The 15,468-nt window shown below is 54.1% G+C and overlaps 1 protein-coding gene across 1 annotated transcript in view; it reads right to left on the bottom strand.

The window, feature by feature from the left end:
- LOC311122268 (N-acetylglucosamine-6-sulfatase-like) overlaps nucleotides 1-15,118 on the bottom strand; it is a 48,515-nt gene extending 33,397 nt beyond the window's left edge. The window contains exons 1-2 of the mRNA XM_084196657.1: nucleotides 14,786-15,118; nucleotides 13,512-13,571 (exon numbers count right to left, since the gene is read on the bottom strand). Of these exons, the coding sequence (XP_084052783.1) occupies nucleotides 13,512-13,571; nucleotides 14,786-14,947 (222 nt within the window). The 5' untranslated portion in view covers nucleotides 14,948-15,118. The remainder of the gene's footprint in view (nucleotides 1-13,511; nucleotides 13,572-14,785) is intronic.
- Nucleotides 15,119-15,468: the final 350 nt, after the last annotated feature.

Genomic DNA, 15,468 nt, shown 5'->3' with positions numbered 1-15,468 from the left:
CCACCCCACTGTCCTGTTATTGTTGTTCCCTGTGTGACCCCGTTCCACCCCACTGTCCTGTTATTGTTGTTCCCTGTGTGACCCCGCTCCACCCCACTGTGACCCCGCTCCACCCCACTGTCCTGTTATTGTTGTTCCCTGTCTGACCCCACTCCACCCCACTGTGACCCCGCTCCACCCCACTGTGACCCCGCTCCACCCCACTGTACTGTTATTGTTGTTCCCTGTGTGACCCCGTTCCACCCCACTGTGACCCCGTTCCACCCCACTGTGACCCCGCTCCACCCCACTGTACTGTATAACTCTACAATCTAAATAACGTCTCTCCCTACGGTCTCCCCATTTCAATACGTAGCCTATAAATGTCTTGCTCCATGACCACTGGCCTTATGTACCGTCCTCCTATAGCTAATGAATCATTCCTGTCTGAACCACTCCCCCTCGCTTACTGTTGCTTGGCGATGTGAATATTCACTTGGACTCATCAAACCCAAAACTTGCCTCTGATTTTCATTGCTGTTCTGGGCTATTTCAATATCACCCAACATGTCAATGTTCCCATTCACATCAAGGGACATATACTAGACTCATCTGCTCTGTTGACCTCAACCTAACTCATATTACCTCATATGTATATACTGTATTCTATAATATTCCATTGTATCTTAGTCCATGCCGCTCTGTCATTGCTTGTCCATATATGTATATATTCTTAAATTCCATTCCTTACTAGATTTGTGTGTATTGGGTATATGTTGTGAAATTGTTAGATATTACTTGTTAGATATTACTGCACTGTCGGAGCTAGAAGCACAAGCATTTCGCTACACCCGCTCTAGCATCTGCTAAACACGTATGTGACAAATAAAATTTGATTTGGTTTGATGACCGAGTCGCATTACCACGGTAACCCCCCACCCTTAAAGGGGCAGGTGACATTTTTTGTCTCATCTGTGATATTTTGGTTAAAAGAAATTAAACAATATACCACATGACTTCTTACTAGCAATACATTTATTGTTTTAGAAACATTACAAAGCATGTTTTTTAGTGTTTTGTTGGTGTCATTTTTGTGAAAAGCAATATTTGGGCTGGTAGTAAACCTGAGTGACACAGTGGCTGGTGGACCCAAACATTTATTTTAGGCCCTGCCCCTCCAACTACAAAACAGCTGCAGTCAACCCATCTTTAAAAAGCCTGGCCTGGACTCCACCATCCAGCTGCAGTCAACCCATCTTTAAAAAGCCTGGCCTGGACACCACCATCCGCCCCATTTCCAACCTCCCCTTCCTTATAAAAGCCTGGCCTGGACACCACCATCCGCCCCATTTCCAACCTCCCCTTCCTTATAAAAGCCTGGACTGGACACCACCATCCGCCCCATTTCCAACCTCCCCTTCCTTATAAAAGCCTGGCCTGGACACCACCATCCGCCCCATTTCCAACCTCCCCTTCCTTATAAAAGCCTGGACTGGACACCACCATCCGCCCCATTTCCAACCTCCCCTTCCTTATAAAAGCCTGGACTGGACACCACCATCCGCCCCATTTCCAACCTCCCCTTCCTTATAAAAGCCTGGCCTGGACACCACCATCCACCCCATTTCCAACCTCCCCTTCCTTATAAAAGCCTGGACTGGACACCACCATCCAGCTGCAGTCAACCCATCTTTAAAAAGCCTGGCCTGGACACCACCATCCGCCCCATTTCCAACCTCCCCTTCCTTATAAAAGCCTGGACTGGACTCCACCATCCGCCCCATTTCCAACCTCCCCTTCCTTATAAAAGCCTGGACTGGACACCACCATCCGCCCCATTTCCAACCTCCCCTTCCTTATAAAAGCCTGGACTGGACACCACCATCCGCCCCATTTCCAACCTCCCCTTCCTTATAAAAGCCTGGACTGGACACCACCATCCGCCCCATTTCCAACCTCCCCTTCCTTATAAAAGCCTGGCCTGGACACCACCATCCACCCCATTTCCAACCTCCCCTTCCTTATAAAAGCCTGGACTGGGCACCACCATCCAGCTGCAGTCAACCCATCTTTAAAAGGCCTGGACACCACCATCCGCCCCATTTCCAACCTCCCCTTCCTTATAAAAGCCTGGACTGGACTCCACCATCCGCCCCATTTCCAACCTCCCCTTCCTTATAAAAGCCTGGACTGGACACCACCATCCGCCCCATTTCCAACCTCCCCTTCCTTATAAAAGCCTGGACTGGACACCACCATCCGCCCCATTTCCAACCTCCCCTTCCTTATAAAAGCCTGGACTGGACACCACCATCCGCCCCATTTCCAACCTCCCCTTCCTTATAAAAGCCTGGACTGGACACCACCATCCGCCCCATTTCCAACCTCCCCTTCCTTATAAAAGCCTGGCCTGGACACCACCATCCGCCCCATTTCCAACTTCCCCTTCCTTATAAAAGCCTGGACTGGACACCACCATCCGCCCCATTTCCAACCTCCCCTTCCTTATAAAAGCCTGGCCTGGACACCACCATCCGCCCCATTTCCAACATCCCCTTCCTTATAAAAGCCTGGACTGGACACCACCATCCGCCCCATTTCCAACCTCCCCTTCCTTATAAAAGCCTGGCCTGGACACCACCATCCGCCCCATTTCCAACCTCCCCTTCCTTATAAAAGCCTGGCCTGGACACCACCATCCACCCCATTTCCAACCTCCCCTTCCTTATAAAAGCCTGGACTGGACACCACCATCCAGCTGCAGTCAACCCATCTTTAAAAAGCCTGGCCTGGACACCACCATCCGCCCCATTTCCAACCTCCCCTTCCTTATAAAAGCCTGGACTGGACTCCACCATCCGCCCCATTTCCAACCTCCCCTTCCTTATAAAAGCCTGGACTGGACACCACCATCCACCCCATTTCCAACCTCCCCTTCCTTATAAAAGCCTGGACTGGACACCACCATCCGCCCCATTTCCAACCTCCCCTTCCTTATAAAAGCCTGGACTGGACACCACCATCCGCCCCATTTCCAACCTCCCCTTCCTTATAAAAGCCTGGACTGGACACCACCATCCACCCCATTTCCAACCTCCCCTTCCTTATAAAAGCCTGGCCTGGACACCACCATCCACCCCATTTCCAACCTCCCCTTCCTTATAAAAGCCTGGACTGGACACCACCATCCGCCCCATTTCCAACCTCCCCTTCCTTATAAAAGCCTGGACTGGACACCACCATCCGCCCCATTTCCAACCTCCCCTTCCTTATAAAAGCCTGGACTGGACACCACCATCCGCCCCATTTCCAACCTCCCCTTCCTTATAAAAGCCTGGACTGGACACCACCATCCGCCCCATTTCCAACCTCCCCTTCCTTATAAAAGCCTGGACTGGACACCACCATCCGCCCCATTTCCAACCTCCCCTTCCTTATAAAAGCCTGGACTGGACACCACCATCCGCCCCATTTCCAACCTCCCCTTCCTTATAAAAGCCTGGCCTGGACACCACCATCCGCCCCATTTCCAACTTCCCCTTCCTTATAAAAGCCTGGACTGGACACCACCATCCGCCCCATTTCCAACCTCCCCTTCCTTATAAAAGCCTGGCCTGGACACCACCATCCGCCCCATTTCCAACATCCCCTTCCTTATAAAAGCCTGGACTGGACACCACCATCCGCCCCATTTCCAACCTCCCCTTCCTTATAAAAGCCTGGCCTGGACACCACCATCCGCCCCATTTCCAACCTCCCCTTCCTTATAAAAGCCTGGCCTGGACACCACCATCCACCCCATTTCCAACCTCCCCTTCCTTATAAAAGCCTGGACTGGACACCACCATCCAGCTGCAGTCAACCCATCTTTAAAAAGCCTGGCCTGGACACCACCATCCGCCCCATTTCCAACCTCCCCTTCCTTATAAAAGCCTGGACTGGACTCCACCATCCGCCCCATTTCCAACCTCCCCTTCCTTATAAAAGCCTGGACTGGACACCACCATCCGCCCCATTTCCAACCTCCCCTTCCTTATAAAAGCCTGGACTGGACACCACCATCCGCCCCATTTCCAACCTCCCCTTCCTTATAAAAGCCTGGACTGGACACCACCATCCGCCCCATTTCCAACCTCCCCTTCCTTATAAAAGCCTGGACTGGACACCACCATCCACCCCATTTCCAACCTCCCCTTCCTTATAAAAGCCTGGCCTGGACACCACCATCCACCCCATTTCCAACCTCCCCTTCCTTATAAAAGCCTGGACTGGACACCACCATCCGCCCCGTTTCCAACCTCCCCTTCCTTATAAAAGCCTGGACTGGACACCACCATCCGCCCCATTTCCAACCTCCCCTTCCTTATAAAAGCCTGGACTGGACACCACCATCCGCCCCGTTTCCAACCTCCCCTTCCTTATAAAAGCCTGGACTGGACACCACCATCCGCCCCATTTCCAACCTCCCCTTCTTTATAAAAGCCTGGACTGGACACCACCATCCGCCCCATTTCCAACCTCCCCTTCCTTATAAAAGCCTGGCCTGGACACCACCATCCGCCCCATTTCCAACCTCCCCTTCCCTATAAAAGCCTGGCCTGGACTCCACCATCCGCCCCATTTCCAACCTCCCCTTCCTTATAAAAGCCTGGCCTGGACACCACCATCCGCCCCATTTCCAACCTCCCCTTCCTTATAAAAGCCTGGACTGGACACCACCATCCTCCCCATTTCCAACCTCCCCTTCTTTATAAAAGCCTGGACTGGACATCACCATCCGCCCCATTTCCAACCTCCCCTTCCTTATAAAAGCCTGGCCTGGACACCACCATCCGCCCCATTTCCAACCTCCCCTTCCCTATAAAAGCCTGGACTGGACACCACCATCCGCCCCGTTTCCAACCTCCCCTTCCTTATAAAAGCCTGGACTGGACACCACCATCCGCCCCATTTCCAACCTCCCCTTCTTTATAAAAGCCTGGACTGGACACCACCATCCGCCCCATTTCCAACCTCCCCTTCCTTATAAAAGCCTGGCCTGGACACCACCATCCGCCCCATTTCCAACCTCCCCTTCCCTATAAAAGCCTGGCCTGGACTCCACCATCCGCCCCATTTCCAACCTCCCCTTCCTTATAAAAGCCTGGCCTGGACACCACCATCCGCCCCATTTCCAACCTCCCCTTCCTTATAAAAGCCTGGACTGGACACCACCATCCGCCCCATTTCCAACCTCCCCTTCCTTATAAAAGCCTGGACTGGACACCACCATCCGCCCCATTTCCAACCTCCCCTTCCTTATAAAAGCCTGGACTGGACACCACCATCCGCCCCATTTCCAACCTCCCGTTCCTTATAAAAGCCTGGACTGGACACCACCATCCGCCCCATTTCCAACCTCCCCTTCCTTATAAAAGCCTGGACTGGACACCACCATCCACCCCATTTCCAACCTCCCCTTCCTTATAAAAGCCTGGCCTGGACACCACCATCCACCCCATTTCCAACCTCCCCTTCCTTATAAAAGCCTGGACTGGACACCACCATCCGCCCCGTTTCCAACCTCCCCTTCCTTATAAAAGCCTGGACTGGACACCACCATCCGCCCCATTTCCAACCTCCCCTTCCTTATAAAAGCCTGGACTGGACACCACCATCCGCCCCATTTCCAACCTCCCCTTCCTTATAAAAGCCTGGACTGGACACCACCATCCGCCCCATTTCCAACCTCCCCTTCTTTATAAAAGCCTGGACTGGACACCACCATCCGCCCCATTTCCAACCTCCCCTTCCTTATAAAAGCCTGGCCTGGACACCACCATCCGCCCCATTTCCAACCTCCCCTTCCCTATAAAAGCCTGGCCTGGACTCCACCATCCGCCCCATTTCCAACCTCCCCTTCCTTATAAAAGCCTGGCCTGGACACCACCATCCGCCCCATTTCCAACCTCCCCTTCCTTATAAAAGCCTGGACTGGACACCACCATCCTCCCCATTTCCAACCTCCCCTTCTTTATAAAAGCCTGGACTGGACATCACCATCCGCCCCATTTCCAACCTCCCCTTCCTTATAAAAGCCTGGCCTGGACACCACCATCCGCCCCATTTCCAACCTCCCCTTCCCTATAAAAGCCTGGACTGGACACCACCATCCGCCCCGTTTCCAACCTCCCCTTCCTTATAAAAGCCTGGACTGGACACCACCATCCGCCCCATTTCCAACCTCCCCTTCTTTATAAAAGCCTGGACTGGACACCACCATCCGCCCCATTTCCAACCTCCCCTTCCTTATAAAAGCCTGGCCTGGACACCACCATCCGCCCCATTTCCAACCTCCCCTTCCCTATAAAAGCCTGGCCTGGACTCCACCATCCGCCCCATTTCCAACCTCCCCTTCCTTATAAAAGCCTGGCCTGGACACCACCATCCGCCCCATTTCCAACCTCCCCTTCCTTATAAAAGCCTGGACTGGACACCACCATCCTCCCCATTTCCAACCTCCCCTTCTTTATAAAAGCCTGGACTGGACATCACCATCCGCCCCATTTCCAACCTCCCCTTCCTTATAAAAGCCTGGCCTGGACACCACCATCCGCCCCATTTCCAACCTCCCCTTCCCTATAAAAGCCTGGCCTGGACTCCACCATCCGCCCCATTTCCAACCTCCCCTTCCTTATAAAAGCCTGGCCTGGACACCACCATCCGCCCCATTTCCAACCTCCCCTTCCTTATAAAAGCCTGGCCTGGACACCACCATCTGCCCCATTTCCAACCTCCCCTTCCTTATAAAAGCCTGGACTGGACACCACCATCCGCCCCATTTCCAACCTCCCCTTCTTTATAAAAGCCTGGACTGGACACCACCATCCGCCCCATTTCCAACCTCCCCTTCCCTATAAAAGCCTGGCCTGGACACCACCATCCGCCCCATTTCCAACCTCCCCTTCCCTATAAAAGCCTGGCCTGGACTCCACCATCCGCCCCATTTCCAACCTCCCCTTCCTTATAAAAGCCTGGCCTGGACACCACCATCCGCCCCATTTCCAACCTCCCCTTCCTTATAAAAGCCTGGCCTGGACACCACCATCTGCCCCATTTCCAACCTCCCCTTCCTTATAAAAGCCTGGCCTGGACACCACCATCCGCCCCATTTCCAACCTCCCCTTCCTTATAAAAGCCTGGCCTGGACACCACCATCCGCCCCATTTCCAACCTCCCCTTCCCTATTAAGACTCTGGAGCTTAGGGTTGCCTCCCAATTCCAAACCCACCCGCTAATCAACAACCGGTTGGAGCCCCTCCTGTCTGGTTTCCGCCCCATCCACAGCACTGAAACCACCCTCCTCAAAGTGATCAATGACCTCCTGACCTCTGCTGATGCTGGTACCCTCAACATCCTGATTCTCCTGGACCTGAGTGCTGCTTTTGACACAGTGAGCCATCAGATCCTCCTCACCAGGGTTGAGGGCATGGGTGTTGAGGGCACCGCACTCTCCTGGCTACAATCATACCTCACAAACCGGACCCACTATATCTCACTCAATGGCCACACCTCAGACTCCTCTGCAGGTCTACAGGGTGTCCCCCAGGGCTCAGACTCAGCTGCAGTTCTACAGGGTGTCCCCCAGGGCTCAGACTCAGACTCAGCTACAGTTCTACAGGGTGTCCCCCAGGGCTCAGACTCAGCTGCAGGTCTACAGGGTGTCCCCCAGGACTCAGACTCAGCTGCAGTTCTACAGGGTGTCCCCCAGGGCTCAGACTCAGCTGCAGGTCTACAGGGTGTCCCCCAGGACTCAGACTCAGCTACAGGTCTACAGGGTGTCCCCCAGGACTCAGACTCAGCTGCAGGTCTACAGGGTGTCCCCCAGGACTCAGACTCAGCTGCAGTTCTACAGGGTGTCCCCCAGGGCTCAGACTCAGCTACTGTTCTACAGGGTGTCCCCCAGGGCTCTGACTCAGCTACAGGTCTACAGGGTGTCCCCCAGGACTCAGACTCAGCTGCAGTTCTACAGGGTGTCCCCCAGGGCTCAGACTCAGCTGCAGGTCTACAGGGTGTCCCCCAGGACTCAGACTCAGCTACAGGTCTACAGGGTGTCCCCCAGGACTCAGACTCAGCTGCAGGTCTACAGGGTGTCCCCCAGGACTCAGACTCAGCTGCAGTTCTACAGGGTGTCCCCCAGGGCTCACAACAGCTGCAGTTCTACAGGGTGTCCCCCAGGGCTCAGACTCAGCTGCAGTTCTACAGGGTGTCCCCCAGGGCTCACAACAGCTGCAGTTCTACAGGGTGTCCCCCAGGACTCAGACTCAGCTACAGTTCTACAGGGTGTCCCCCAGGGCTCAGACTCAGCTGCAGGTCTACAGGGTGTCCCCCAGGACTCAGACTCAGCTGCAGTTCTACAGGGTGTCCCCCAGGGCTCAGACTCAGCTGCAGGTCTACAGGGTGTCCCCCAGGACTCAGACTCAGCTACAGGTCTACAGGGTGTCCCCCAGGACTCAGACTCAGCTGCAGGTCTACAGGGTGTCCCCCAGGACTCAGACTCAGCTGCAGTTCTACAGGGTGTCCCCCAGGGCTCAGACTCAGCTACTGTTCTACAGGGTGTCCCCCAGGGCTCTGACTCAGCTACAGGTCTACAGGGTGTCCCCCAGGACTCAGACTCAGCTGCAGTTCTACAGGGTGTCCCCCAGGGCTCAGACTCAGACTCAGCTGCAGTTCTACAGGGTGTCCCCCAGGGCTCACAACAGCTGCAGTTCTACAGGGTGTCCCCCAGGGCTCAGACTCAGCTGCAGTTCTACAGGGTGTCCCCCAGGGCTCACAACAGCTGCAGTTCTACAGGGTGTCCCCCAGGACTCAGACTCAGCTACAGTTCTACAGGGTGTCCCCCAGGGCTCAGACTCAGCTGCAGTTCTACAGGGTGTCCCCCAGGGCTCTGACTCAGCTGCAGTTCTACAGGGTGTCCCCCAGGGCTCTGACTCAGCTACAGTTCTACAGGGTGTCCCCCACGGCTCAGACTCAGCTGCAGTTCTACAGGGTGTCCCCCAGGGCTCACAACAGCTGCAGTTCTACAGGGTGTCCCCCAGGGCTCAGACTCAGACTCAGCTGCAGTTCTACAGGGTGTCCCCCAGGACTCAGACTCAGCTGCAGTTCTACAGGGTGTCCCCCAGGGCTCAGACTCAGCTACAGTTCTACAGGGTGTCCCCCAGGGCTCAGACTCAGCTGCAGTTCTACAGGGTGTCCCCCAGGGCTCTGACTCAGCTGCAGTTCTACAGGGTGTCCCCCAGGACTCAGACTCAGCTGCAGTTCTATAGGGTTTCCCCCAGGGCTCAGACTCAGCTACAGTTCTACAGGGTGTCCCCCAGGACTCAGACTCAGCTGCAGTTCTACAGGGTGTCCCCCAGGGCTCAGACTCAGCTGCAGTTCTACAGGGTGTCCCCCAGGGCTCAGACTCAGCTGCAGTTCTACAGGGTGTCCCCCAGGACTCAGACTCAGCTGCAGTTCTACAGGGTGTCCCCCAGGGCTCAGACTCAGACTCAGCTGCAGTTCTACAGGGTGTCCCCCAGGGCTCAGACTCAGACTCAGCTGCAGTTCTACAGGGTGTCCCCCAGGGCTCAGACTCAGCTGCAGTTCTACAGGGTGTCCCCCAGGGCTCAGACTCAGCTGCAGTTCTACAGGGTGTCCCCCAGGGCTCAGACTCAGCTGCAGTTCTACAGGGTGTCCCCCAGGGCTCAGACTCAGCTGCAGTTCTACAGGGTGTCCCCCAGGACTCAGACTCAGCTGCAGTTCTACAGGGTGTCCCCCAGGACTCAGACTCAGCTGCAGTTCTACAGGGTGTCCCCCAGGGCTCAGACTCAGCTGCAGTTCTACAGGGTGTCCCCCAGGACTCAGACTCAGCTGCAGTTCTACAGGGTGTCCCCCAGGGCTCAGACTCAGACTCAGCTACAGTTCTACAGGGTGTCCCCCAGGGCTCAGACTCAGCTGCAGTTCTACAGGGTGTCCCCCAGGGCTCAGACTCAGCTGCAGTTCTACAGGGTGTCCCCCAGGGCTCAGACTCAGCTGCAGTTCTACAGGGTGTCCCCCAGGACTCAGACTCAGCTGCAGTTCTACAGGGTGTCCCCCAGGGCTCAGACTCAGCTGCAGTTCTACAGGGTGTCCCCCAGGACTCAGACTCAGCTGCAGTTCTACAGGGTGTCCCCCAGGGCTCAGACTCAGCTGCAGTTCTACAGGGTGTCCCCCAGGGCTCAGACTCAGACTCAGCTGCAGTTCTACAGGGTGTCCCCCAGGGCTCAGACTCAGCTGCAGTTCTACAGGGTGTCCCCCAGGGCTCAGACTCAGACTCAGCTGCAGTTCTACAGGGTGTCCCCCAGGGCTCTGACTCAGCTACAGGTCTACAGGGTGTCCCCCAGGACTCAGACTCAGCTGCAGTTCTACAGGGTGTCCCCCAGGGCTCAGACTCAGACTCAGCTGCAGTTCTACAGGGTGTCCCCCAGGGCTCACAACAGCTGCAGTTCTACAGGGTGTCCCCCAGGGCTCAGACTCAGCTGCAGTTCTACAGGGTGTCCCCCAGGGCTCACAACAGCTGCAGTTCTACAGGGTGTCCCCCAGGACTCAGACTCAGCTACAGTTCTACAGGGTTTCCCCCAGGGCTCAGACTCAGCTGCAGTTCTACAGGGTGTCCCCCAGGGCTCTGACTCAGCTGCAGTTCTACAGGGTGTCCCCCAGGGCTCTGACTCAGCTACAGTTCTACAGGGTGTCCCCCACGGCTCAGACTCAGCTGCAGTTCTACAGGGTGTCCCCCAGGGCTCACAACAGCTGCAGTTCTACAGGGTGTCCCCCAGGACTCAGACTCAGCTGCAGTTCTACAGGGTGTCCCCCAGGGCTCAGACTCAGCTACAGTTCTACAGGGTGTCCCCCAGGGCTCAGACTCAGCTGCAGTTCTACAGGGTGTCCCCCAGGGCTCAGACTCAGCTGCAGTTCTACAGGGTGTCCCCCAGGACTCAGACTCAGCTGCAGTTCTACAGGGTGTCCCCCAGGGCTCAGACTCAGCTACAGTTCTACAGGGTGTCCCCCAGGACTCAGACTCAGCTGCAGTTCTACAGGGTGTCCCCCAGGGCTCAGACTCAGCTGCAGTTCTACAGGGTGTCCCCCAGGGCTCAGACTCAGCTGCAGTTCTACAGGGTGTCCCCCAGGGCTCAGACTCAGCTGCAGTTCTACAGGGTGTCCCCCAGGACTCAGACTCAGCTGCAGTTCTACAGGGTGTCCCCCAGGGCTCAGACTCAGACTCAGCTGCAGTTCTACAGGGTGTCCCCCAGGGCTCAGACCCAGCTGCAGTTCTACAGGGTGTCCCCCAGGGCTCAGACTCAGACTCAGCTACAGTTCTACAGGGTGTCCCCCAGGGCTCAGACTCAGCTGCAGTTCTACAGGGTGTCCCCCAGGACTCAGACTCAGCTGCAGTTCTACAGGGTGTCCCCCAGGGCTCAGACTCAGACTCAGCTGCAGTTCTACAGGGTGTCCCCCAGGGCTCAGACTCAGCTGCAGTTCTACAGGGTGTCCCCCAGGGCTCAGACTCAGCTGCAGTTCTACAGGGTGTCCACCAGGGCTCAGACTCAGACTCAGCTGCAGTTCTACAGGGTGTCCCCCAGGGCTCTGACTCAGCTACAGGTCTACGGGGTGTCCCCCAGGGCTCTGACTCAGCTGCAGTTCTACAGGGTGTCCCCCAGGGCTCAGACTCAGCTGCAGTTCTACAGGGTGTCCCCCAGGGCTCAGACTCAGCTGCAGTTCTACAGGGTGTCCCCCAGGACTCAGACTCAGCTGCAGTTCTACAGGGTGTCCCCCAGGGCTCAGACTCAGACTCAGCTGCAGTTCTACAGGGTGTCCCCCAGGGCTCAGACCCAGCTGCAGTTCTACAGGGTGTCCCCCAGGGCTCAGACTCAGACTCAGCTACAGTTCTACAGGGTGTCCCCCAGGGCTCAGACTCAGCTGCAGTTCTACAGGGTGTCCCCCAGGACTCAGACTCAGCTGCAGTTCTACAGGGTGTCCCCCAGGGCTCAGACTCAGACTCAGCTGCAGTTCTACAGGGTGTCCCCCAGGGCTCAGACTCAGCTGCAGTTCTACAGGGTGTCCCCCAGGGCTCAGACTCAGCTGCAGTTCTACAGGGTGTCCCCCAGGGCTCAGACTCAGACTCAGCTGCAGTTCTACAGGGTGTCCCCCAGGGCTCTGACTCAGCTACAGGTCTACGGGGTGTCCCCCAGGGCTCTGACTCAGCTACAGTTCTACAGGGTGTCCCCCAGGGCTCTGACTCAGCTACAGGTCTACAGGGTGTCCCCCAGGTCTACAGGGTGTCCCCCAGGACTCTGTGCTGGGTCCCTTACTCTTCATCATCTACATCCTCCATCTTGTTCAGATCCTCCGTCACTTCAACCTTCACTTCCACTGCTATGCCGATGACACCCAGATCTACCTCAGCACCAAACCCAGATCTACCTCAGCACCAAACCCAGATCTACCTCAGCACCAAACCCAGATCTACCTCAGCACCAAACCCAGATCTACCTCAGCACCAAACCCAGATCTACCTCAGCACCAAACCCAGATCTACCTCAGCACCAAACCCAGATCTACCTCAGCACCAAACCCAGATCTACCTCAGCACCAAACCCAGGCCTACCTCAGCACCAAACCCAGATCTACCTCAGCACCAAACCCAGATCTACCTCAGCACCAAACCCAGATCTACCTCAGCACCAAACCCAGATCTACCTCAGCACCAAACCCAGATCTACCTCAGCACCAAACCCAGATCTACCTCAGCACCAAACCCAGATCTACCTCAGCACCAAACCCAGATCTACCTCAGCACCAAACCCAGATCTACCTCAGCACCAAACCCAGATCTACCTCAGCACCAAACCCAGATCTACCTCAGCACCAAACCCAGATCTACCTCAGCACCAAATCCCTCCTCAACCCACCTCTGCCCCACACTGAATCCTGCCTCTCTACAATAAAACATGGATGAAACAAAACTTTCTCAAGCTCAACAGTGATAAAACAACAAAAGTCCTCCTCATAGGCACCAAGTCCACCCTCACCAAACCTGGCAACCTCACCAAACCTGGCAACCTCACCAAACCTGGCAACCTCACCACACCTGGCAACCTCACCACACCTGGCAACCTCACCACACCTGGCAACCTCACCATTGACGACACCACTGTCTCTCCCTCCATGCAATGCAACCTTGGTGTCATCCAGGACTCCACCCTCTCCTTTGACCACTGCATAAGACAGACAGTCAAGTCCTCATTCTTCCACCTCCACAACACTGTCAAAGTCAGACCCTCCCTCTCCAGTTCTGCTGCTGAAACCCTCAGACATGCATTCATCTCCTCCAGAAGGAACCTGCCAGTAAGCATTTTGTTGGACCATGTACACCATGCGTATCCCGTACATACGGCTAATACAACTTGAAACTTGACCAGGATCCTCACAGCGTTGGAGACCAACCCTAACCCCTTAACTCTGAACAGGATACTCACAGCGTTGGTGAAGGAGATCCCTGCATCACCAATCAGCTTCCTGGTCTTGTTCAGTGGGGTCTGAAGAAACACAATACAGGGGTTAGAATGATGTCCCATTCTGAAACCTCAGCTCACAGACAAACCTGTTCAGGGAACGTATTTCACACTGCTCTGTCATCCTCATAGACATCTGCCTGTTCTAAACTTTAGAATAATAATAAAGTGAGAAAATGTAGCTGAATTACATCAAACAGGATCATAAGATTCTCCTGGCCAGACTTCTAGTAGACCTACTCAACCCTCTGGACTAGTTCCGGTGAGGAGAGAGACTGGCTGCCAAATACCTGGACTGTGAGAGCAGGCCCCTGCTATAGAATAGGGTGAGAACAGAACTAACTGAAAACAATGGATGTTTGACTTGGGATTTAGGCTGGTTTAGAGAGGAGGAACTAATCCCGTGTTTATGAAGGGCCTGGTCATCTGCTGTAGCGCTGGAACCGTATGTATCAAGAGTCTCAGAGTAGGATTGCCTGATCAAGGATCAGGTCCCCCCCCTCTCCATGTAATCTTATTAATTATGGAGAGAAAAAAGCTAAACTGATCCTATACCAGCAGCACTCCTCCTCTGACACATACAGTCATGATGTGATTGTTCTGTAGGCTGATGAGATCAGGGACATGATTAGGCTCGGCAGGCCCTGAGGGGGTAGATAACCGAGCAGGTCATGATCAACACACCCTCAACATAGCTGGCCTATATGGGATGGCTAGGCTATCTGGCTAACGTTAGCTAAATGTAAACATAGCTGGCCTATATGGGATGGCTAGGCTATCTGGCTAACGTTAGCTAAATGTAAACATAGCTGGCCTATATGGGATGGCTAGGCTATCTGGCTAACGTTAGCTACATGTAAACATAGCTGGCCTATATGGGATGGCTAGGCTATCTGGCTAACGTTAGCTAAATGTAAACATAGCTGGCCTATATGGGATGGCTAGGCTATCTGGCTAACGTTAGCTAAATGTAAACATAGCTGGCCTATATGGGATGGCTAGGCTATCTGGCTAACGTTAGCTACATGTAAACATAGCTGGCCTATATGGGATGGCTAGGCTATCCGGCTAACGTTAGCTACATGTAAACATAGCTGGCCTATATGGGATGGCTAGGCTATCTGGCTAACGTTAGCTACATGTAAACACTGCGCGCATCAGCCCACAGCAGTCCAACTTAACGTTAGTTCTTCCAATATACCACCAATAGATTCAACTAATGTTGTAAACTCATTTACCATGCCCCCAATAGCGACGTCCAGGTCATCGGTGAGGATCAAAACAATGTTGGGTCTGTGATACCACTTGGCAACAACACAACATCGGTTATTCAATAGCAAAGTGACGCAGATTACGAGTAAATTAAATAACGTTGGCAGACTTAACCGGACCGAGGCCATTTTCACTGTGAAATTAAAAACAGTCCAGACTGCGTCTTCTCGCTGCGATTCCTAAATTGGTAAAAACGTGAACCGTAGTTAGGAAAATGTTCCTGTAAAGGGATTAGAATGACACCCCTGTAAAGCAGGCGAGAATAAGTCAGGACACGGATTTTTACACTCCTTCAGAATAAGAGTCAAATCAAATCAGGTTTTATTTATACAGCACATTTCAGACATGGAATGCAACGCAATAGAGTACCACAGTATGAGTCATATTACCCATAAACCCTAGTGGTCAAACAAGGAAATGGTTCTAATCATTTTTTTTCCCATAGGGGATTTTAGAAACCCTTAAAATAAGGGCTGTTTTGATAACCGTGTAAATCTCTCTAGGACAAGGTGCCTTGCGCGGAGGTTGCGGTTAATTGCGGAAGACACATTTTAGTTGAACGCATTCAGTTGTTCAACTGATTAGGTATCCCCTTTCCCCTCTAATTAGCTACATCCTCATATTGATGGTTAGAAAAGGCCTTTTACAC

This window comes from Coregonus lavaretus (genome assembly GCF_964263955.1).
Source record: "Coregonus lavaretus genome assembly, contig: HAP1_SCAFFOLD_259, whole genome shotgun sequence".
NCBI classification, from domain to species: domain Eukaryota; kingdom Metazoa; phylum Chordata; class Actinopteri; order Salmoniformes; family Salmonidae; genus Coregonus; species Coregonus lavaretus.
Note: the sequence above shows the minus strand (reverse complement) of the source record. Positions and strands in the feature narration are given on the sequence as shown.